We start from the raw sequence: 24,730 nt of genomic DNA on the forward strand, positions 1-24,730 counted from the left end.
ATAGCACTGTTGCCTCACAGCAAGAAGGTCGTGGGTTCAATTCCCGTGGCCTTTCTGTGCGGAGTTTGCATGTTCTCCCCGTGCTTGTGTGGGTTTCCTCCGGGTGCTCCGGTTTCCTCCCACATCCAAAGACATGCAGGTTAGGTGGATTGGAATCTTTAAAATTATCCTTAGGTGTGTGTGTGGGTGTGTCTGTGTTTGTTTGTCTGTTTGTGGCCCTGCGACAGACTGGTGTCCTGTCCTGGGTGTACCCCGCCTCGCTCCCTATGGCTGCTGGGATAGGCTCCAGCCCCCCGCGACCCTTAATTGGACTAAGCGGTAGAAGATGGATGGATGGATGGATTATCAGAACTGTGCCCACCACTGCAGACATACAGTCATGAAATGACATGAATGGGAAGCAGTGTGATCTGATGTCCACAACTACTGGTCCGGTGCGTCCAGTCAACATGCAGGTTTTCTGCCCAACACGTGTGTCTTGTGGACAGTGCGCCGCAGGGCAGACACCGCGTCATGTGGAACAGAGCTCAAGTGGGTGACGTGATGGTCAGATTGCCTGCTGTGTGTTCTGATCTGACTGTCCATTTCAACCTGGCAGGCTGTCATTGTCCACTCTGTGCGCGCACTTGCTTACTGCACCTTGTTGCCACGGCAATATATGTTTTTATTTATGTCCATGTTAGTACAGCAATCACAGTGGACAGTTGTTAGTCCATGTCTGTCCAAACATAGTAGGTGTTGTCTAGCTGGGATGTCCAAAATGATAGATCACCACGGCCGCTTCTATCATAGCCACACCTCCTGTCAGTTCTCAGAGCACACACTAAAAACAAAGTTGTGTGGAACTTAGACAAATGTCTCCGACAGTACTACAGTGGTCGCCTGCAATCTGCTGTCGTGCCAAGAGTGTGACTGGCCACACATTTTCAAAGTGACATGCAAGAGGTGTTAGATGTTCCTGTGTGTCACCTGGAATTTGGCCGACATCTGCCGCGAGAGGGTGCGATGGGTTCGCACAGTGCACACTTTGTCTTTCAGCCACTGGTGTGGGCAAATAGTTGTAGCAACAGGTGTACAAGGCATTAGAGGCAGGGATGATTTCACACGGTTTGCACATGATTCCTGCTTCATGCGCACATCCAAACTTTGCACTATGTGTGAAGGGGCCCTTAAAACCTGCCTTCTCCAGACAGTACGTTTGTAATTTTTAATGATAGATTTAAATTAAGTCTGTGTTCAGTAACATGTAAATGTTCATGTATCCATCCCCTGACTCTTGTAAAGGAATCTGTCTGGAAACATCACAGTTTGTATTCACAATAATACTTATATAATTTTGCCTAATTATTTATAGACTCTAGAATTGGAGAAAGTTTATATGAGGTTAAGGTAACCCACTGGTCTGTTAGCCTTTGTGCTGGTGGCTGTTTGAGTCCCGCAGTTTGAAAGGCACCGTGTACGGGGGGGCCTTTTGTCACCATCCCCTTCCCCAACTCTGAAGATTTTCAGGACACCATTCACTGAAGGGTTGACAGGGACAGTTATCCACTCTTTGGTTTGAGTGGGATTCAAACTAGTGACCTTCTGCACCATAGTCCCAATGTTCTCACCAGTCAGTAAAGCACCCATCGACTGCATGTAAAAATGGCTGTCATTGCAAAATGGTTAATGTGATATTTTTGTTACACCACTTGAAACAAAACTAAAACTCGATACTAGCAGCACATCTTGATGGTTTAATTTCAAAATGATAAAAAAACAAAAAACAAAATGGTCAACACCCAACTACATTTTATTTAACAAAATTTATCCAGAATGTTACTGGTGTGTATTTGATGGACAATAAGAGCAAAGTGGATACCCATCCCTGAAACTTCAAGAATTAAAAATTTTAAAAGTTTATAATATATATGTTGCAGAACAAAAGAAGGCATGAAATGTAACTGTTCTAGCCATTTCAAGAGCATTTATGTTTTTTGTGATTCAAAATGTGATTAAAATTTACAGTTTACACATCACATTATGTTACAGGAGACAGCAGAAGTTGTACTGATTCAGGGGAAATATTCACCTTGAGAACATACAACTTACTGCCAAAATAGTAGTGAAAATGTTACTTTGACGTGTTGTATCAACTAAATTTGTCTTTTTGTGTTGCAGCTTCCACATGGGTATTTGTATTGCTGGTTCTGGCCTTCATTTGCCTCCTTGTTGGGTTGTTGCTGCTGGGAATGGGAGTCATGGCCAGCAAGTATGGACCGGCAAATCCCACTCACACTTTATATTTCTCCAGCTGTTCTATTGTTTTCCATCTTATGATGTACACAGTAGGAACATATACTGTACATCACTTTATATGTGAATTCTACCCACTTGGGTTGGGGAAGGCTTCTGTGGGTGATTTATGAAAAATCACTGTGCAAATGACAGCAGGTGGTGACATGATGTAGACAGTTGTATGTAAATGAAGATTTTCTGAGCATTAATGACCGTGAGCATGGGTATGCATAAAAATATACAAACACACAAAAGTTTAACTGAAAATGTTATTTATTGAATATTTACTAAATTGATCATTAATGTTTCTTGAAAATGGTTTGCGTGTTATTCCAGGATGGTCTGTAGCATGAACGCTGCTTCAGCACTGCTGCCCTGGAAATCCTCCATACCTCCTCACCTTAAACTGTCAGTCTATGGCAAAACAGTTTTCAAATGTGTGCTGTGACTAAGGTGCTTTTCATGGCATGGGCACTGACTCCAGTGCTAATACATTCTCTTCATGTTCACATAACTGGAGAGGACATGATATCGAATAAGTAACATTTCAATATGTGTACATTTCATTTGTAGGTGAAGTTGTCCAGGGCACAGATCCTGGAACAGCAGTTTCTGCTGTGGTTGCACTCACAGACCTGAAAAGAAAAACCCCATAGAATTGTCATGTTTGCAAAATGGGTGAACGAGGACATCATAAATGTCACATTTAATGTTCTTTACTCTGTGAATGTAAATGTTTAATCAAGCTGTTTTCTATGTTCAAGAAGATTACTGAGTGAAAATAAAGAAATGCATGCCCCAAACAGCTCACATGAAATTACTTTGAAACAGAAATGCATATCTACAGTATCACAATATGATTAACAGTCTGCTTTCAAACATGCAAAATACAGATGCACTCGTAAGCCCCCGAAATTGCTCTCTGGCTTGATAAATTGCATTGCATGTACTAAATTAACCAATTTGCATGTTCACAAACCGGGTAGACACACTAAAATTGCAGGTCACAAAATCCAATGTAAACATACATAATGATCCATCTGTGAGTTGGTACATGTTTATCATAATTTATGTTGGAAATTTGATTATTTTGGTTTCTAGCAGTTTTGTTGGGAAAGTGAAATGCATGGACCCACGCCAGGGGGCGTAAATGAACGGCCAATAGGAATTCAAATAAATGACAATTTATTATGCAAATGCGCAACACAACCAAATATGCTTAAGTCAATCAGTAACCAAAAGGGTGACGTGTGGGCAGGCCCGAGGGTAGGAGACGCCTATCCAGAGAAGAGCCGGGACCCACGAAGTTCCACCGCCAACAGAGACCTGCAACACACCAGAGCCGCCAAGTCTCGATTCCCCAAGGTGGCCACCGCTCGTGGCTGTCAGACCCAGTACTGCTGGAAGGAACAAAAACAGGTTAGGGTGGGTGTGTGAACACCCAGTAAACAGTCAGCAACTCAGAAATCCTCTTGTAGGAATAAATCCAAATACTCCCAGAGTGCAGAGGAATAACTGGAGGACGTGCAGTGTTAATTGTTATACTTAGTAAGTCAGAAGTGAGGAATGGAGACGCCAACTCCTCCAACTTCCACAAACTCGACTACAAGCTGCAAGTATAAGTCACAACTGCAAAGACCAGTAACAATGAATGTGTGTACGGCACAAAACGGCTGCATGGTAAGCTGATAACACAGCAGAGTTATGGTGTCTTTCCCAGGCTTTTATGGAATGAAGTGATGAGTGATGAATGACAGCTGACAGCCAAACGGTGCACCTGTAGGATCCACCTGGCCAGTGCGCCCTCTGGAGCCTGAAAAGTGCCAACAGGCAGGGCGCCCTCTGGCGGTGGGCCAGCAGTACCTCCTCTTCGGCGGCCCACACAACAGGACCTCCTGGCACCTCCTGGTGCCCGACCCGGCTTATCGGGGTGCCTCCGGTAGAAATCCGCCAGGACGGCGGGATCCAAAATGAAGCTCCTTTTCACCCAGGAGCGTTCTTCTGGGCCATAACCCTCCCAGTCTACCAAATATTGATACCCCCGACCCCTCCGGCATACATCAAGGAGCTTCCTTACGGTCCATGCCGGTTCTTCGTCAATGATGCGGGCAGGAGGCGGCACTCGTCTAGGGGTGCAGAGGTCTGATGTGTGGTATGGCTTGATCTTGGAGACATGAAACACCAGGTGTATCCGCAGTGAAGCTGGGAGCTGGAGCTTCACTGCGGCCGGGCTGATGACTTTGAGGATGCGGTATGGTCCGATGTATCGGTCAATTAACTTCGGGGAGTCCGTGTGCAGAGGGATGTTTTTGGTCGATAGCCACACCTCCTGCCCGGCCTGATAAGCTGGGGCCGGGGCTCGTCGGCGGTCTGCATGGACCTTAACCCGCGTCCGGGCCTTCAAGAGAGCAAAGCGGGCTTTCTTCCACACCCAACCGCATCTCCTGAGGTGGGCCTGGACCTTGGGCACCTCGACCTCTCCCTCCACTGCCGGAAACAATGGGGGCTGGTACCCCAAACAAACCTCGAATGGGGAGAGGCCGGTGGATGACGAGACCTGACTGTTGTGTGCATACTCGATCCAGGCCAGATGTTGACTCCAGGCCGTCAGGTGCGCAGAGGTGACACATCTCAGCACTTGCTCAAGGTCCTGGTTGGCCCGCTCTGCTTGACCGTTGGTCTGAGGGTGGTACCTGGACAACAGGCTCACTGTGGCCCCCAGCTCCCTACAGAAACTCCTCCAGACCTGCGAGGAGAACTGAGGACCATGGTCCGAGACGATGTCCATGGGGATACCATGCAGACGCATGACATGGTAGACCAGGAGGTCTGCAGTCTCCTGGGCAGTCGGGAGCTTCGGGAGGGCCACGAAGTGGGCCGCCTTGGAAAACCAGTCCACTATCATCAGGATTACTGTCTTCCCCTGGGACACAGGGAGGCCCGTGACAAAATCCAACCCGATGTGGGACCAGGGGCGATGAGGCACAGGCAATGGCTGGAGGAGCCCCTTTTCTGGCTGATGGGTTGCCTTGCCCCTGGCGCAGATGGTACAGGCCCGGACGTAGTCCCTGGTGTCGGCTTTGACTGACACCCACCAGAACCGCTGCTGGACCACTGCCACAGTTCTTCGCACCCCTGGATGGCAGGAGAGCTTGGAACTATGGCAGAAGTCCAACACGGCAGTCCGAGCGTCTGGTGGGACGTACAGCCTGTTGGGAGGACCACCTCCGGGATCCGGGTGACGAGTCAGGGCCTCCCTGACCACTCCTTCCACGTCCCATGTGAGGGCTGCGACGACAGTGGATTCCGGAATGATGGTGTCTGGTGGGTCCAACAGCCTTGCTCCAACTTCTTCTTCATGCACCCGGGGCAGGGCGTCAGACCGAATGTTTTTAGTCCTGGGGCGATAAGTAACCTTAAAGTTGAAGCGTCCGAAGAACAGTGACCATTGGGCTTGTCTGGGGTTCAGACGCTTAGCGGTCTGGATGTATTCCAGGTTCCGATGGTCAGTGAGAACCACAAATGGGACCACAGCTCCCTCCAACAGATGTCTCCACTCCTCAAGGGCCTCTTTCACCGCCAGGAGTTCCCGATTGCCAATGTCATAGTTCCGCTCAGCGGGGGTTAACCTGCGAGAGAAACAAGCACAGGGGTGGAGAACACTATCGGACTCCCTGCTCTGGGACAGTACGGCTCCTATCCCTGAGTCAGAGGCATCCACTTCAACAATAAACTGGTGGTTAGGATCGGGCTGCACCAGAACTGGTGCAGTCGAAAACCAGTGTTTCAACTCCCTAAATGCGGCTTCACACTGATCCGACCAGGTGAAGGGGACTTTTGTGGAAGTCAGGGCTGTAAGGGGACCAACTACCTGACTATAGCCCTTGATGAACCTCCTGTAAAAATTGTCGAACCCTAGGAACTGTTGCAGTTTCCTACGATTTACCGCTTGGGGCCAATCTCTCACTGCCGCTACCTTAGCCGGATCGGGTCGACGGAGTTGGAGGAGATGATAAACCCCAGGAAGGACAAAGAAGTGCGGTGGGACTCACACTTCTCGGCCTTCACAAACAGCCAGTTCTCCAATAACCGCTGCAGGACCTGACGGACATGCTTAACATGAGTCTGAGTCCAGGGAAAGATGAGGATGTCGTCTAGCTATGCGAAGACGAATTGGTGCAGGAAATCCCGCAGAACGTCGTTAACCAAAGCTTGGAACGTCGTGGGGGCATTGGTGAGGCCGAACGGCATGACCAGGTACTCAGAGTGACCTAAGGAGGTGTTAAATGCCATCTTCCACTCGTCTCCCTTCTGTATCCGAACCAGATGATAAGCATTTCTAAGATCCAGTTTTGAGAATATTTTGGCTCCATGAAGGGGCGTGAACACTGAATCTAATAGAGGTAAGGGGTATCGGTTGTGAACCGTGATCTCGTTCAGTCCTCTATAATCAATGCATGGACGGAGACCGCCGTCCTTCTTGCCCACAAAAAAGAAACCTGCACCTAACAGGGATGAAGAATTATGGATTAGCCCGGCAGCTAATGAGTCCCGGATGTAGGTCTCCATTGATTCGCGTTCAGGACGTGAGAGGTTGTACAGTCTACTGGACGGGTACTCAGTACCTGGAACCAAATCAATGGCACAATCATACGGTCGATGTGGGGGCAGGGTGAGTGCCAGATCCTTGCTGAAGACGTCAGCAAGGTCATGGTACTCCGCCGGCACCTCCGTAAGACTGGGGGGGACTCTGACCTCCTCTTTAACTTCATCGCCGGGTGGCACCGAGGATCTTAAACACTCCTGGTGGCAGGTTTCACTCCATTGAGCCACAACCCCAGACAGCCAATCAATCTGGGGATTGTGCTTAACCATCCATGGAAATCCCAAAATAATCCTGGAGGTAGAAGGTATTACAAAGAACACAATCTCCTCCCTGTGATTTCCAGAGACAACCAAAAACAAAACAAAAAAAACAACTCCGTGTTGGAAACCATTCAGAAGATTCAGACGGCTTTCAATGGCTTTTCAGTCGAGTGAGTATCCGAGAAATTGTGTAACAGCTGGACATGCCACAACATGTCCTGTGAGACTTCCAAGACGGAGGTGTTTTTTTGTTGCGCGCTATGAGCAGCTCCATGCCGACGCGCGAAATCCTCCGCACATCTTTCATTACAAAATCTCCTATAACAGTGGAATGTTCCGCAAAAGTGCTATGTCCAGCTCTCTTGCCATTTGTGTGGTAGTCACATGATGTCCCGGATCAACACAGCATTCAGTTTAGAAATGATCTGTTCGATCCAGCCTGTCGATGGCCGCTCGGTGCGCCGCGCGCCCTCCGCCAGTGTGGGCCGTCTTTAAAAAGGTTTTAACAATCCTTAATCCATGTGATGCCGACAGAATCTTCACCGAAAGTCATCTGAATCTTTCAAATGGTTTCCAAATGGCTGTCTCTAACAGTTTCTGAAAAAATTTCATGGAGCAAAGTGGCAATCTCTCAGGCATTTCTTTGACAATAAAAATCCGACAAGGGGGGTGGGCCAGTGCTCACTCAAAGCCTGCCCACAGGCGAATGACGCAACCGACAGGCGTGAAAAAACTCACGCATGCGCACGAAGGTTCAAGCTTGGCTGATGCAATCACACGTGATTCAAATCCATATAGTTTTTGAAAAAAATAAAAAGGTCCGTTACTTTTTGGACAGACCTCGTATTTCAAGACATACGCAGCCAAATTGTTTCAGAATTGACAATTGTAACAGCATAAAAGTTTATTTTTCATGCTAAAGCAACATTCTGCTCACTTAAAGTATCCAGCTTGCTGGAACTGTGCATAAATGTCAGTTTCACAAAGAAATTCTTAATTTACTGATGTTTAAAGCAAATAAATACAATACTGATATTTATTGTTGACATATTTTAAAATAAGCTCTGAATATTTAATTTAAATACAACAAATATCATGGAAATGTGTTTTGTCACCACAAAAAGGGTGCATCTTAAGATATGATGTGCTCAAGTCATTTGGTTAACAGGTTGCAGATGCTGCAGATATCGATCCATCCTTTGATAATTCCAACCTGTTTGCTTTTTGTTTCCAGGAGCAGAAAGAAGATCGCAAAGTACAAGGCAGCAGCTGCTGGGGCTCAGAGGAGTGAAGCCAAGGAGCTGCAGGTCCTGTGTGGTTCTGGAGACAAGTCCAGTGCTCCACAAACAGATGAGCAGATGTTTCCATCATCCAACGGAAACGTCGGGGATCTCAGTCCGGGAAACATCTTGGTGACGTGGAAAGATGGCAATACCTCCGACCTGTACGCCAGCCCTGCAGCAGGCCTGGAGCTGGAGGAAGAAGGGCAGGAGGCTGAAGGAATCGAGCAACAAATTGAGGGGTCAGGAGATCTGAACACCATCTGAGTTCATATGAAGACCTGCATTTAACCCTTAACGTGACAACAACGACAGTGTGACACTTATTCATTTTATAAATGGTCCTTTAAATGAGAAACTGTGTTTGTGCATAAAATGTAGTATTTTATAATATTGTAAACATGCATTAAGACACAGTGGGATTTTCAAATTACAACTGGTAATACAACTTTTTTTTTTTTTATCGTAAAAATATTTTTACTTTTACTATTGGTATTGGGGAACTTGTACAGAAAAAAAAAATTAAATGACCTTTGTTCTACCATGGAAATAATCAGATTTAACTACATGTAAATGTGAGGACCTTATTTTCCCAACAGGTTTTTAGCTTCTGATTGTGGAATTTTTTTTTTTTCTAATAGCTAAGTTTGTTCAGATTTCCAGGCATTGTCTATCCATAATGATTGTTATCCAGGGCTGATTGTCACTTTAAATCTTGTGGAATGAATGAAGACATCTGAACTTTGTGTGTGTGTGTGTTTTAATAAATCATTTGATTTGAACGCTCTCCTGCTGTTTGTTTCATGTTGATGTAAATCATGTGGACTAATTTCACAGCTGCAGTTGTGCCACTGACAGCTGATTTGTCATTGTATCAAGTTCAAATATGGATGAACCACAGAAATTAAATTGACCAGTCACCAGAGCTTGGGCCGCCATCTTGGGAGATGGAACAAATGATGGGATTTGAAAGTTCCTCCATGGCAGGGCTTTGTTCAGCTTCTGGCCTGACAGTGTGGAAGTGCTCAGCTCCGGGCATCTGCCTGCACAACCGGAGCTGCACAGGGACTTCTCAGTCGGACATGATGCACATCCAGCCTGATGGACCTTCAGGCCAGTGGGTCTTTGGAACACTGAGTAGTCCGCCTGGTCCTGTCTAACTACTGCTCTGACAGCTTGAAAGGCGCTGGGGTTGCTAATGTTAGCATGAAAGGAAAAACCTTCTTTCTACAAAACCAAATAGTTTATATCTTCTCTCCTTTTCCCTGTTCACTTATAGTCCAGTTTCATGACAGAACAGTATTTTGGACCATTTTTGCTGTCACCAGGAGGTCATGTTTTCACAGCCCAGTCCCAGTTTTTTTTTTTTTTCGTGCTGTCACAAAATGAATCAAATTTTCAATTTTTTTTTAAACTCACTATTACTAACCCTACTTCTCCCCCCCCCCCCCCCCCCCCCCCCACCCGCTTTACTTTTAATTTTGTGCAGTCATCATGGAATGAATTAGAATGAATTTGTATTGCTGTGATAAAAATGAGGTGCTTTTCGTGACAGTATCATCACGAACCAATAGATTAATGTATATTTCGTGTTGCTGAAGTTGCCATGAGACTGGGTTGCGTTTTCACCAGCATTTGTCTGTTTATTTGTCAGTACAATGTGTCCAAAAGTATTAAAAAGCTGTCAATGAAATTTGGTAATCAGGTAGGAAATGTCCCAGATAATTAATGATTCAGTTTTGGAAGTGCCCTACAATAGATTGACGTCTTGTCCAGGGTGCACCTGACCTCTTTCCTCTCACTGCTGGAATAGGCTCCAGCTACCCGGTGACTGTTAAAGCGTACAGTACCTGTCATGGACATTCTTACAAAAGTAATATGCTTGATGTATTATAAACCCCCACCCCTGCCACTTTTGGACCACATTCTGACTGGCATATAAATGTGATACAGCAGTTTGAACCATTCAAACTGCGTTCGAGGCGCTGTAAGAACTGTTCAAGCACATCGAATCCTGGCTCAATGTCTGGACCGTCTTTCCCCATTTCACTACAGCATGAGTGAGCATGAATGCCATATGAAAGGACATGCTGTTTAGGGCATGCAAAGGAAATATTGTAATGTGCAAAGTCTGTGGTACATAATTATTATATGCACTAGACGTGCCATGGATCATTATATTTAAACAGGCACTGATGTCACATACAACACCATCAACTTCATTCCACTTCTAAAACATGCAGAACAAGTTGGTGAACATAGGCAATGATCGCCGTCCAGTTCCGAGTAACGGCGTCCATGTGGCGGTGTGCCAAATATTGCCCCTTTGCCATGAAATTACATTCTTCCTTTTGACTGCTTTAATTTTGTAATATCACGAAAACTGATACACAAGGTACAGCACAACAACCTCTTACAATTCATAGGGGCGTCGCTCATGGGCGGGGCAAAATGCCTCAATAGCACCCCCTTGAAACTTTCAAAAACCCCTCCCCTTAGGGGTTTTTTGGAGTAGGGAGGTACAAAAAAGTCTCTTGCACCATGCACCAAACAGGAAGTTGGACATTTTGAATTTTCTTCTCATTTTGGCGTGATTTCCACACATTGTATTTGAACAAACTCCTCCTTGGGATTTTGTCCAATGCACTTCTTATTTCTTTCACAGCATCCAGAGATGATAGTGATCAAAAGTTATTGAAAGCATTTCTCTATGTTGAAGGGTGTGGCCGCTATGGTGCCGCCATTTTGACCCTTCGCCATGGAACATTATACTTAAAGAGGCACTCATGTCACATAGTTAACCCCATCAACTTCATTCCAATTCCAAAACATGCAGAACAAGTTGCTGAACGTAGGCGATGATCGCCGTGAAGTTACAAGTAACGGCGTAAGTGTGGCGGCGTGCCGAATATCGCCCATTCGCCATGAAATTACGTTCTTCGTTTTGACAGCTTTAATTTTGTCATATCATCATGAAAATTGATACACTGGTCAAGCATGACAACCTCTTACAATTCATAGGGGTGTCACCCATGGGCGGGGAAAAATGCCTCAATAGTGCCCCCTTGCAACTTTCAAAAACTCCTCCCCATTGTTTGTTTGTTTTTTTTTTGGAGTTGGGAGATGAAACTTGGTACACATGTAGAACTTGCATAGACGTACAAAAAAGTCTCTTGCACCATTGGTCTACTCTAAACAGGAAGTCGGCCATTTTGAATTTTCTTGTCATTTTGCCGTGATTTCCACACGTATTTGAACGAACTCCTAGGGATTTTGTCCAATGCACTTCAAATTTGTTTCAGATCATTCACAGACTATACTGATCAAAAGTTATCAAAATCTTTTCTCTATGTCAAAGGGTGTTGCTGCTGTGGTGCCGCCATTATGACTCTTTGGCATAGAACATCAAGTCATGATAACTCTTTTATGCTTTGCCTAATTGACTTGAAACTTCACGTGTGATGAGGGTTGGCCCCTGAACACACATGGCCCCTCTCTTGGTGCTGAGTGCCCCCTAGTAGATGAAATATCAACTCGTCACAACTATATTGACTTGAAACTTCAACTGTTTGTCTGCCTCGTATGCACCTGACATCTCTATGTGTGCTCTGAGCACCCCCTAGAGCATCCACTAGGGGCGCTCCTTCATGCATTCTGATTTGCTTGAAATTTGAACTGTGATGAGTGTCCACCCAGTATGCACCTGACCCGTTTTTGCTCTGAGCGCCCCCTCATGGATGAACCATCAACTTCTCATATCTCCTTCATGCATTACCTGGTTGATTTGAAACTTCACGTGTAATCAGGGTAAGCCCCTTAACACATCTTGTCCGTTTGTGGTCTGAGCACCCCCTGGTGGATGAATCATCAACTTCTCATAACTCCATGCATTGTCTGATTGGCTTCGAACTTAAAACTGTGATGAGTGTCTGCCGCTATATGCACCTGCCCACATCTGGTCATTGAGTATTATTTTAACTGTACTTGGTCCAAAATACCATCAATACTGCTGACAAATGACACAAACTAAGCAACACTATCTGACTACAAATATATGTGAACACACTCATGACTCAACCTTTCGTCCTCATGAAAACCCCAAGAAATATTTCATGTGCCCAGTGTCCTCAAACAAATACATCACTCTCTCCATCTTCCTTCTGGTCCTTCAGCCAGACCTTCTCCTCACTGGCTGCTCAGATCCACGGCTGTCTTCTGTCTCCTCCACCACCGTTCCATCAACCTCTGCCTCCTCACCTCCAACATCACCAAAAACCTTCACCTCTTTCTCCACATGTGCTGTTCAACCCCATCCCAAAGAACATCTTCCTCTGTCCCCAACCCATGACACCCCATCAATGTCCCACACACCACCTGCCTCCTGCCCCTGCCAACATCTCCACAGGAGAAGGCCAATCGAAAGGGAGATCCTCAGGATCCTAAGCCAGCTACATGATGAGGAGGAGTTCCTCAGTGATTTGAGGAACATGTCACCTCAAACGCTGAGCTTAACAAAAATGGATATATTTGCAGTATTCCACAAGAGAATTTCCATAAGTAACAGAGAAAAATCAGTTGTTCAGTTTACATTTATAGTTTTATTTTCACATTGTCCTGTTCCTTTTCATTGTATAGTTATTCATATTTTTGTAGCTTTATGTTCTTAAATACAGTTGTACAGTAATTTATTGTTTGTGTTTCTGTTCATAAATTGTTTTTAAAATTACATAAAGCAGTTGTTAAAAAGCCAAATACATTCTTATCTATGCATTTCAACCAGGAAAGACATGGTGAATGTGGTTTAAATGCTTAAAACTTCACGTTGTATGCAACACTATGAAATGACAAAATTTCTGCACCTTGTCTCTTAAGCCAGAAACCAATCATAGTTCAGCTAACCGTCATGAGTGTCCAGCGCACAAATGTCCATCGTTTTCAATACTTACTATCACCACTGGGTCTGTTATTGCTTCAAATGTAGTAATCACTAGAGAATAACCCTAATAACGTAAAAACTTATGTTGACATTTAACTCATTGAGTGCCAGCCATTTTCAAAATTCAGCACATCCCAGTGCCAGGATTTTTCAGCATTTGAGGGGTTTTTTTCAAGACCCATAGAAAATTGAGTTATATGTCCATGTCAACAACAAACATACCAAAAGAAACTTCAGACTTTCCTTTATCATCAGGAAAAAAACGTTTGTTTGTACCTCTTTCCATTCTTTAGTAATTGTCTGCAGAACATGGGTGGTATCACTAAAAAAATGCTGATTTCTGCCAAAAACTGAGAAAATTGGCTTTTTGTGACAAGCAACATTTCAAGCAGAAATGTCTTTGATTATAATTGTTTTTGCTTCAGTGACATCTCAAACATTATGAAAAGTGATCCTATTGTATAATGTACCAAAAAAAAAAAAAAAACGTCAGGGGATAGACTCCGTCTGATGGATTTGAATTACGTGTGCTTGCATGAGCCTGTCAACTGCATCATTTGCTTGTAAGCAGCCTTTGTGTGAGGAAAAAGACGGAACGACTGTAGCAGCGCGACTGCATCACAGTTTGACAGACATCCAAGTGGAAACCAGTCGGATTAGGAGCGGTACAACTGTAAGACGTCCGCACAACGGTGGAGAGCGAGCCACACTCCGGTCCACACTCACACTGCTACCACCCACAGAATGGGTTCCCTTGTGATTACAACTCTAATTTTTTTACACAAGCTAGATCAGCTGATTACACCCCCACCCCCCCATAAAAAAGTGTAATTGACGCGATAACGCGTCTTTGGCACTGAGCGTTACTATCTGAAAAGACGTGTTTAAGCGTCAATGGCACTCATTTAAACACGTCGTTTAAAGAGCTCTTTCAAAATGATGGTGGCTCTTAAAAGAGCCGTTGTTTCGAAGACATTTTAGATGAACAGGACCAGGTGTGGGTTGCAGAGAGGGCAGACATTCAGGTGTACTGCCAGGGAACATCCTCCTTTTATTAAATTGGAGGGGTGGGGGGGGTTAAATATGCAGAAAACTATTACAATTGAAAACAAACAATTCTAATCAGTAAATAAGCAATGATGACAATATGTTAGCTGATGTATCTGCAAATTTCAGGTGTACTGCAAGGGAACATCACCAGTGGGAGAGGAGAAGTAGCTGCAGGCAGTATGAAGATGGTCTTTGGTTGGCAGAGGTGTCTTCCAGGGTAGGACCTTAGCAGACTCCCCCTTTAATTGAATTGGAGAGGGGAGGGGGGAGAGAAGAAATATACAGAAAACAATTACAACTGAAAACAAACATTTCTAATCAATAAGTGAGTAATGGTGACAATGTACACTGCCGATTCCACGTGTACTGCCAAGGAACTTCACCTGCGGGAGTGGAGAAGTAGCTGCAGGCAGTAGTTGAAGATGGTCTTTGGTTGGCAGAGGTGTCTTCCAGGGTTGGTTGATTGATTGATAAGAAATTAATGACAGTACCAACACATAAGTGTCAAACAGTTTCATAACATTCACCAGCTACATGCGAAATACCGTTCCTAAGCAACATAGAGGAACCCCCAACAGGTCTGCAGTCTGCACTCGTTTCAGTAAACATAACATAACATAACCACCAAACTAAACATTATCAGAGTCCCGTAAAAAAGGTGCCATGTAAACAAATGGCATATGGATTATGATCAATGAAGACACACTTAAGTCCTTCAAAATTAGTCTTAAGCCCTTGACAGTTCCCTTGTACAACGGCTTTTCTTTACCCGGATATAGTTAGGTACCACTTGATCCTGGGACAACTGGAATTTTCAAGGAAGGATGAGGAACAGGGTAAATATCCATGTCTACGCCTCCCTCAACTTGTGAAACATCAAATTTATTCTTGGGCAACAGTGATTCTGAAGATGTAAATTTTGATGCATGGGGCTGAGCTTTGCTTTTACCCGTAACTGAGTTTTTGGTCAGGTGAATACCACCAGAAGAATACTGAACAGGTTCACGTGTTAAACTTTGACAGCGGCGCTCATCCTTAGTCGTAGTTTTCTGGTGGGCCTGTTTCTTAGGCAAAAGTTTTGTTCCATCAGTAGAAGTCGATTTAATAGTTTCATGCAATGTAGGCGCACCACCTTTTACCCAAGTTAAATCCGTTTGGATACTCACTCTCTTCTTCGGTTGTGTCAAAGTAGATTGTTGGCTAGCCATGTTTGGTTTAGTTATGTCAGTCGCCTTAGTTGCATATGAAGTATTTTGTACATGTTGGGCATCATACACTTTGCATGCGTCAGACAAGTTACCCAGAACTTTGGGTTCTTGGATTTGTTTTTCCTCAGCCCATTTTGGGCATGTATGGGAATTGGCAGCGTGATCGCCAGAGCAATTTACACCGCACAGGACCCTGACAGTTGGCAGAATTATGGTCACACTTGCCACAGGCATCGCAACACTCAGCGCTTCAACAAAAAGATCTGAAATGGCCAAACTTCTGACATTTAAAACAACGAGCGGGGTTAAGGATAACCCTGACACACAAGTATCCAACATCAGTAAATTGTAGGAGGCTAGTTCTATGAAACGTTAAAAACAAGGTATTTGTCAGTTTTTGAACACCATCCTGTTTGATCGCGACACGACAGACATCACCCTGGTCAGCCAACTCGAGGATATCCTTGACACCCCAATCCCTAACCTCAGCTCAACGGATCACTCCTTTACACGAGTTCAGCATCCTATGCGGAGCAACTTTGACAGTAAGACTGACCTGAGCAGGTTGGTCAACCTCGACCAGAACATCTCCCGATCTAACTCGTTTTACTGTTTTGGCAAGACCAATTATCTGTTGTGTGGGAAGAGGAGGTACTGCTGGCCCACCACCAGAGGGCGTCCTGCCTGAAGTGCGGGCTTCAGGCACGAGAGGGCGCCTGAGCAACCGGGAGTGACAGCCGTCACTCATCAACAAGCACCAGCTGTCACTCATCATCATCAACCACATCTCCATAAAAGCCGGGCAGCATCTTCACCTCACTGCAGAGAAATCGTCTACCGATCAGGTAAACACTCAGCCGTGGTTTTGGTGTCATACAATTTTCTGAACATTTGCAGACGTACCTGTTTGACTGGTCAGCAGCTGGAAGATGGGAGATAACATTGTCCATTATATCATTACTGGCAAACGGTAGTGTGTGTTTGTGGTTATCAAGATGCTGAGTTGCATACTGTACCATTTATGAGCTTAATAACATTTTGAAACACCTGTAAGCGTGATGCTAATGTAAAATGCTGTTCCTTGCAAAGTGCGGTACCTGCTGTGATGAACCCTTAATGGTGACCAGTACATATTCTGTTCCACACAGGTACATGTTTTATTATATTCTAATTTTTTCATATAAATGTATTATCCATTGCCATTTTATGGAAGAGTGGCATGAGGTGCCTTACCTGCTGTGATGAACCCGTTAATGGTGACCAGTAGATATTTTGTTCCACACCAGATTAAACAACAATTATGTCATCCCTGGTTATTTCCCAAACACAACGCAGAGTTAAACTATGTGAAGCAGAGAAGACGAACAGGACTGTTTTTTTTATCTTTTTGAACCGAGCTGGTCTAACACACTGCCAAGGTCTGCACGGTTATATTTTGGTGCCGTGACTCGTTCTTCTGCATCAGCGCGCGGGGGGGGGGGGGGGGGCTCCGTCTACTTCTCTGATCCGCTCGCCCTGGAGGGCCGCGGGCCGCGCATCAGAGTCGGACAGCGGAGCGCGGAGCCTGCGTGGACATTCCGCCGCTTCGGCGGTGTGGTGGTAATGATTTGATAACGTTTGGGGCTGTTTTTGGCCATTAAGTACCATAGTAAGAAGTTTGTGTGTGGTTTGATGTGTGAATGCGCTGTCGTTTTTACCGGAGTTTTTTTCTCTCTCTCTCTCTCTTTTTCTTCTCTCGCTCTCTTTCTGTGAGGGAGGGGCGCTTTGAGAGTGATTTTAAGTGTCCATTTATTTTATGAGATTTTTGGGTAATTTTTGTCGCTCTGTATTTTATTTTATTGACTTGTTGGGGTGGATTGTCACCTGTGTTTAATCTGAAAGTGCTCTGTCTTTTTTCTTTTTCTGTTTTTGGTTTTTAATTATTAAAACATGGCGAGTAATACAAATTATTATCACTTACTGAGGCGTTGCTGGGCCGGTATCATAGATTTACATTTACACTACCTGTCTGTACCTTATGGCAAGCCAACAGTGCCACAAATTACGCCACTTTCACTCGCGTTTCACAAAAAAAAACGCAGTAAAAAAACGCTGTTTTGTTATTATGGCGCTTTTTACGCCGTAATTAAAGACGACACCGTTAAATGCGCCTTAATGTGTCAAACAATACGCCGTTTTTTACGCCGCAATGGAGCCCTTAAAAAACAACGTAAAAAACGCTGTTCAGATGCACACAACACTTCATGACGCGCGTATTTTACGGCGTCATGATAATTATCTCCAGCCCCCTTTTTTCTCAGCCACTGAACTTGAAGTGTTTGTCTCCAATCGCTGATCAAGACAAGCAGACAGAATCAGTCCAGCATATCTCTTTGTGGGAAAGTTTGCTCCAATTTACCTCTTGTGTAGTTTAACATCGGCCAATATTAGGGGGGTTAGGCCGGAAAATAGCTCATAAATTTACTTCCTCTTTTACATATTGTTTTGTTTTATTTTATTTTTATGTATGTTTTATTAAATACGTTTCTGTCTTGAGTTTAGGTGTTTTACGTCGCCACTGTTTAACTGTATTTGTAGTGTAGTGGTAAAGCGCCCGTCTTTCCCTTAGAACCTTACGGGTCCAAATCCCGTGAGTAGCATATATATATATATATATTTAACTAAAATACTCCCATTAAGATTAAGAACATCTTTTCCAAGAACGTCCTGGCCAAGATAAACAGCAGCAAATACAAAGCACAGTTACACGCTTACACAGACACAAACAAAGGGCAAACAAAAAGATGATGAAATTTAAATTACAAGCAACAATCAAAAGCAAGTGCATATTATGGAGCTGGACTCAAGTGCTCTCAATTTGGATTTAAAAGCGCTTAGTGAAATTAATACTGGATCTTCAGGTGGCCAGAGCAGGCCATCCCTGAGAGTATAACTGACAGTGGGGTGTCAACACTTTGTATGAATAATTTTACAATTTTGGTATCTACAGTTGCAGAAACTCAAGTTTTTTTTCTCTTTTGTAGGCTCTTCTTCAAAATTTTAAAATTATTCATGTAACGTTTGATATAATAAACCAAGGAGTGTTTTTGTGTTCACCCTGTAGTTTTCGTTCTAAGGGAATTTCATTCTTTTCCTCTGTGAGGTTAAAAAGACATGCAAGAGGCTTCACTACAAATTGGTACTATGATGGAAAATTTGAAATGTTCTTAAATTTCTCTCGGTGAGTAAAAAGCTCTCAGGTTCTACCTACTTATGTTTTAAAGGATACTGTTCCTGTCTATGATAGGATGTAGATGTTGAATCGTTTTTACAAACATTTTATATCGTCTTGGCTCTTTGTTTGACTCTGTGGGATCTGTTGCTGTGAAATCTTGCAAGGCCTCCTAATGTCCGCTGGTCAACCTTTCAAATTTGTACCTTTCTCGGTTCAGGAAGTTCATAAAGTCCTTAAAGCTCTACATCATAGATCCTTACTTTTTGAAGCTGGCAACTGATTTTGTATTGCATGGCTACAATTCCTCCCCATTACCCATGCGTACAATGGGTAACTCAGCTCGTAATATATACAGTGAGAAAAATAAGTATTTGAACACCCTGTGATTTTGCAAGTTCTCCAACTTAGAAATCATGGAGGCGTCTGAAATTTTCATCTTAGGTGCATGTCCACTGTGAGAGACATAATCTAAAAAAAAAAATCCAGAAATCACAATGTATGATTTTTTAAATAATTTATTTGCATGTTACTGCTGCAAATACGAGGTCTGTCAATAAAGTATAGGTCCTTTTTATTTTTTTCAAAAACTATATGGATTTCATTCATATGTTTTTACGTCAGACATGCTTGAACCCTTGTGAGCATTCGTGAGTTATTCCACGCCTGTCGGTGACGTCATTCACCTGTGAGCACTCCTTGTGGGAGGAGTCATCCAGCCCCTCATCAGAATTCCTTTGTCTGAGAAGTTGCTGAGAGACTGGCGCTTTGTTTAATCAAATTTTTTCTAAACCTGTGAGACACATCAAAGTGGACACGGTTCGAAAAATTAAGCTGGTTTTCAGTGAAAATTTTAACGTCTGAGAGATTTTGAGGTGATACTGTCACTTTAAGGACTTCCCACGGTGCGAGATGTCACGCAGCGCTCTCAGGCGCCGTCATCAGCCTGTTTCAAGCTGAAAACCTCCACATTTCAGGCTCTATTGATCCAGGATGTCGTGAGAGAACAGAAGTTTCAGAAGAAGTCGGTTTCAGCATTTTATCCGGATATTCCACTGTTAAAGGAGATTTTTTAAATGAAAGATGTGCGGACGGATTGCAGCGTCGGCTCGCAGCTGCTGCGATGCTCCGTGGGAAGTCCTTAAAGCGACAGTATCACCTCAAAATCTCTCATCAGCCGTTAAAATTTTCACCGAAAACCAGCTTAATTTTTCGAACTGTGTCTACTTCGATGTGCCTCACAAGTTTAGAAAAAATTCTGATCAAACAAAGCGCCAGTCTCTCAGCAACTTCTCAGACAAAGGAATTCCGACGAGGGGCTGGACGACTCCTCCCACAAGGAGTGCTCACAGGCGAATGACGTCACCGACAGGCGTGGAAAAATTCACGCATGCGCACAAGGGTTCAAGCATGTCTGATGTAAAAACATATGAATGAAATCCATATAGTTTTTGAAAAAAAAATAAAAAGGACCTATACTTTATTGACAGCCCTCGTAAGTATTTCAACACCTGCCAATCAGCAGGAATTCTGGCCCTCAAAGACCTGTTAGTCCACCTCTAAAAAGTCACCTCCACTCCACTTACTATTCCAAATTAGAAGCACCTATTTGAGGTCGTTAGCTGCATAAAGACACCTATCCACCCCACACAATCAGTAAGACTCCAACTACTAACATGGCTAAGACAAAAGAGCTGTCCAAAGACACCAGAGACAAAATTGTAGACCTCCACAAGGCTGGAGAGGGCTATGGGGCAATTGCCAAGCAGCTTGGTGAAAAAAGATCAACTGTTGGGGCAATTATTAGAAAATGGAAGAATCTTACTTCGTTTTGACAAGAGAATCTTGGCTGTTGATAGTCACTGGATGTTGTATAAAGTTGTTCAAAGATACATAAAATGTTAAAATAGCATTTGTTAGTTAATGCAAGGTGTAATTTCTTTAATAAAATTTAGATTTATTTTCTGTCTGTCAATACAATATGTCAGTCTCTGTGAACAACATCCAACAGGATCGATCCAGTAGTACTGGTTAGTTGAGTGGCACCACGTACAGTCCAAGAATTTCGTATCTTAATTGCAAAAATTGACAGTACACACAGGTTTCTGCAGTCTTTTTTACTGACATGGTTGCAATATATTCCAATATTTATAGTATTTATTGCATACCTATTGTTTAGTATGTGTGCTCAAAAGATACCTTGGTGGCAGAATTTGACTTTTTTGGAGGGGGGCATTTTTCAGAGAATGACTAACGCAAAAACTTTTATTTCACTATGAGCTGAGTTACCCGTTGTATGCATGGGTAATGGAGAGAATTGTAGCCATACAATACAAAATCAGTTGCCAGCTTCAAAAAGTAAGGATCTATGATATAGAGCTTTAAGGACTTTAAGAGCTTCCTGAACCGAGAAAGGTACAAATTTGAAAGGTTGACCAGCGGACATTACAAGGTACGAATCCGTTCGCACGTCTTTCATTACAAAATCTCCTTTAACAGTGGAATGTCCGGATAAACTGCTGATCCTGACCTCTTCCGAAACTTCTCTGTTCTCTCACGACGTCCTCGGTCAACCGAGGCTTAAATTTGGAAGTTTTCAGCTCAAAACAGGCTGACGACGGCGGCTCAGGGCCATCCAGCTCCGTGGGCAGTCCTTAAAGTGACAGTAACACTCCATGATCTCTCATCAGCCCTTAAAATTTTCACCGAAAACCGTCTGAATTTCTCAAATGGTGGCCACTCGGATCTGCCTCACAGTTTTTGAAAGTTTTGATAAAGCAAAGCGCCAGTCTCTCAGCAAGTTGTCAGACAAAGGAATTCCGACGGGAGGGGTGGACCAGTGGTCACTCAAAGCCTGCCCACAGGCAAATGACGCAACCGACAGGCGGGAAAAAACTCACGCATGCGCACAAGGGTTCAAGCTTGTCTGATGTAATCGCACATGATTCAAATCCATATAGTCTTTGAAAAAAATAAAAAGGTCCATTTCTTTTCTCACAGACTTCGTATATATGTATATATATATATGTGTATATATAGAAACGTATTCAATAAAAAATACATAAAAATAAAATGAAATGGCATTCCTGGCATCTGGCTGGAGCCCTTCTAATGCAGAATGATAGACACTGTCCCAGAGAATGTGTTTTGAGCCCAAAATGATATAAATTATTAAATGAGAATTTATTTAATTTCAAAAGGCACTGTTATACGTTTTTACGAGCAAAAAATGAAGTGTTTTTAAATACCTTCAAACATGCATTATTTGGTCCATATATGGTCAGTAAAAAGTTGCTAAATCGAAATAAGTTTATTGAGATTCCACATTATTTCTGAAAAAGCATAAATATGTACGTCTGTCTCAATGTGCCGAAAAAGTGCTGATGTCCACGTCTTCTGCAATTCCTGTGCTAGTCAGAAGACGTCCCGGATCAACACAGCGTCCAGTTTAGAAATGAACGGCACATTCCACTGTTACAGGAGTTTTTGTCATGGAAAGAGGAGCGGAGGAATTCTGTGCATCGCGGCAGAGCCGCATGGCACAAAGCAACACCGTGATGAAGCCTCACAGGACATGTTGGGGCATGTCCAGCTCATGCACAATTTCTCGGATAGTCACACGACTGAAAAGCCACCGGAAGCCGTCCTGTGAGACCAACACGGAGGTGGTTTTGTCCCGCGCCATGAGCGGCACGGTGGCGCAATCCTCCGCTTCTCTTTCCATGAAAAAACTCCTGTAACAGAGTGTGCCGAAAAAGTGCTGATGTCCACGCCTTCTGCCTTTTTTGTGAAAGTCAGACGACGTCCCGGATCAACAAAGCCTTCAACGTTGGAAATGATATGGTTGTTTCAGTGGGGTTTCAGCCTGTCGATCGGCGCTCGGAGTGCGCCGCGCTCTCAGACGCTGTGGGCGGTCGTTAAACCGGCTGGAGCACTCCATAATCTGTGTAATCCCCATAAAATCGTCACTGAAAGCCATCTAAATTTTCCGAATGGTGTCCACCTGGAGGTCTCTCACAGTTTCTGGAAAAATTTGATGCAGCAAAGCTCCAAATCGTTCAGACATTTATTCGCAATAAAAATCCGACGAGAGGGGTGGACCACTGCTCACACAAAGCCTGCTCACAGGCGAATGACTCAACTGACAGGTGTGAAAAAACTCACATGTGCACGAAAGTTCAAGCTTGGCTGATGCAATCACACGTGATTCAAATCCATATGGTTTTTGCAAAAAATAAAAAGGTCCAATACTTTTTGGACAGACCTCGTATGCTGTGGTGCAAGAGCTCTCATAAGAAAAGATCAACTTATAATACCACACTTTATATAACTGGAAACAGTGTGTATCCACCATGGTTTCAACTTTCATGAACAAAATAATGCTTGATGATAATAATGCTAAGCTTTAACTCAATGAAGTGGGTCAGGATAGCACAAGATGCCCCAACTTGCTATCATTTTGCACCTTATATTGTTAGAGGTGGAGAGCAAAGGAAGGTTTTAAATGTGTGGAGGTGAGATTTCTCCCAAATTAAAACGTAAAAGCCCCCACAATCATGCCCAGTCGTGATGTTGAGATGACCCCCAAAGTACATATGGCTCACAAGTACTGGCACGAGGCTATGGTTCAGTGATCCACAACCGGCAAATTTTCGCATGAGATAAATGCATGCAGCAATTAAACAGCAAGACATAACGCACTGACATTTTCTACCCATGTAAGTATTTTCCCACTCTAGAACCAATGGCATGGAATGGCTAACTCACCTTTGCTGCTTCTTATGGCCCAGTCACATGGCACTTAACGAAGAGCAACGAAGCCCTGACAAAACAAGAAATCTGGACTTTCGTTGACTTTCGTTGGCATCATTAAACTGTTGAAAAATTTGAGCGAAGGGCAACGGAAACCTCAATTCGTCTGTGTTTCGTTTTGCTGTCGTTCTTGATTTTTTAATCGTTTGTTTAGTTTTTGTAACATTATTGTTTAATTTGACCTCGTTTGAGCAGCTGAATGTTTTCACACAGTGCAGAAGCCGGTTTGTGAGCGCTGAGGCTGTTGCTGCATTCATGTACCATCGGAAATTACAGGGCAAACTCGGCCTGCTTGCTTGGATTTTTTTATCTGTGTGGGGGGGGCAGTTTCACTGGGCTCAGGCACCTTACATAGGCCAGAATTAATCTTTTGTGTGGATATAATAATTATTTTGCCACAAGCAACTGCCTAAATTGAAGCAACAAAAGAGTTGTTTAATTTCCGACGGTTCTTGAATGCAGTATTAGCAGCAGCAGCTCCTGCGTGCGCTTATTATTTTGTATTAAATATAACAATATGCATGTACGTAGGAATGACAATCCAGCCCTTATGTACATGTGGCAACAGGTATATGAATCAAAATGATGATATAAAGAGCAGTTCTGGAAGGAAGAATTCACGTTGTCGATCAGTGATCAGCTGGTGGAATAACCGCACATGTGAGTCAATACGCGCGTTCACGTGCACTGATTAATTTACTGCTCTGATATATTCAATCATCTTTATTCCCTCTTTTGACAGTTTTCTGTTATAAATCAATATATATGGCTTAGTTACCTAATACAGTGATACAGCAGTGACCACGGAACACTTTTTTTTTTTCATTAGAGCAAGACGGAGCGCGCAGCATGTCAACAGACAGTGTGGATTCTGATGATGGAGATGATCCCTCTGTTGGTCTGGATGAGGAACCAGAGCAGGTGGTCTATTGACGTGCACACAGATCTCCACAGCTTCTGTTTGCAGTTTCTCCAGGACACAGGTGCTGTGAGCTCCATCCCAGCGCCGAGTCCTGGAACTCAGAGATGCTGACACACACTGCTCCAGCTGTGGCTCCAGGCACGTTTCATTTAAAGCGTCGAGATCGTT

General features: G+C 43.8%; 1 protein-coding gene across 1 annotated transcript in view; it reads left to right on the forward strand.

The window, feature by feature from the left end:
* The window catches only part of si:cabz01068815.1, a 51,771-nt gene extending 42,562 nt beyond the window's left edge, over window positions 1–9,209 (forward strand). Inside the window, exons 5-6 of the mRNA XM_034183848.1 lie at window positions 2,161–2,251; window positions 8,378–9,209. Coding sequence (XP_034039739.1) covers window positions 2,161–2,251; window positions 8,378–8,690 — 404 coding nt within the window. The 3' untranslated portion in view covers window positions 8,691–9,209. The remainder of the gene's footprint in view (window positions 1–2,160; window positions 2,252–8,377) is intronic.
* Window positions 9,210–24,730: the final 15,521 nt, after the last annotated feature.

This window comes from Thalassophryne amazonica, chromosome 2 (genome assembly GCF_902500255.1).
Source record: "Thalassophryne amazonica chromosome 2, fThaAma1.1, whole genome shotgun sequence".
NCBI classification, from domain to species: Eukaryota; Metazoa; Chordata; class Actinopteri; order Batrachoidiformes; family Batrachoididae; genus Thalassophryne; species Thalassophryne amazonica.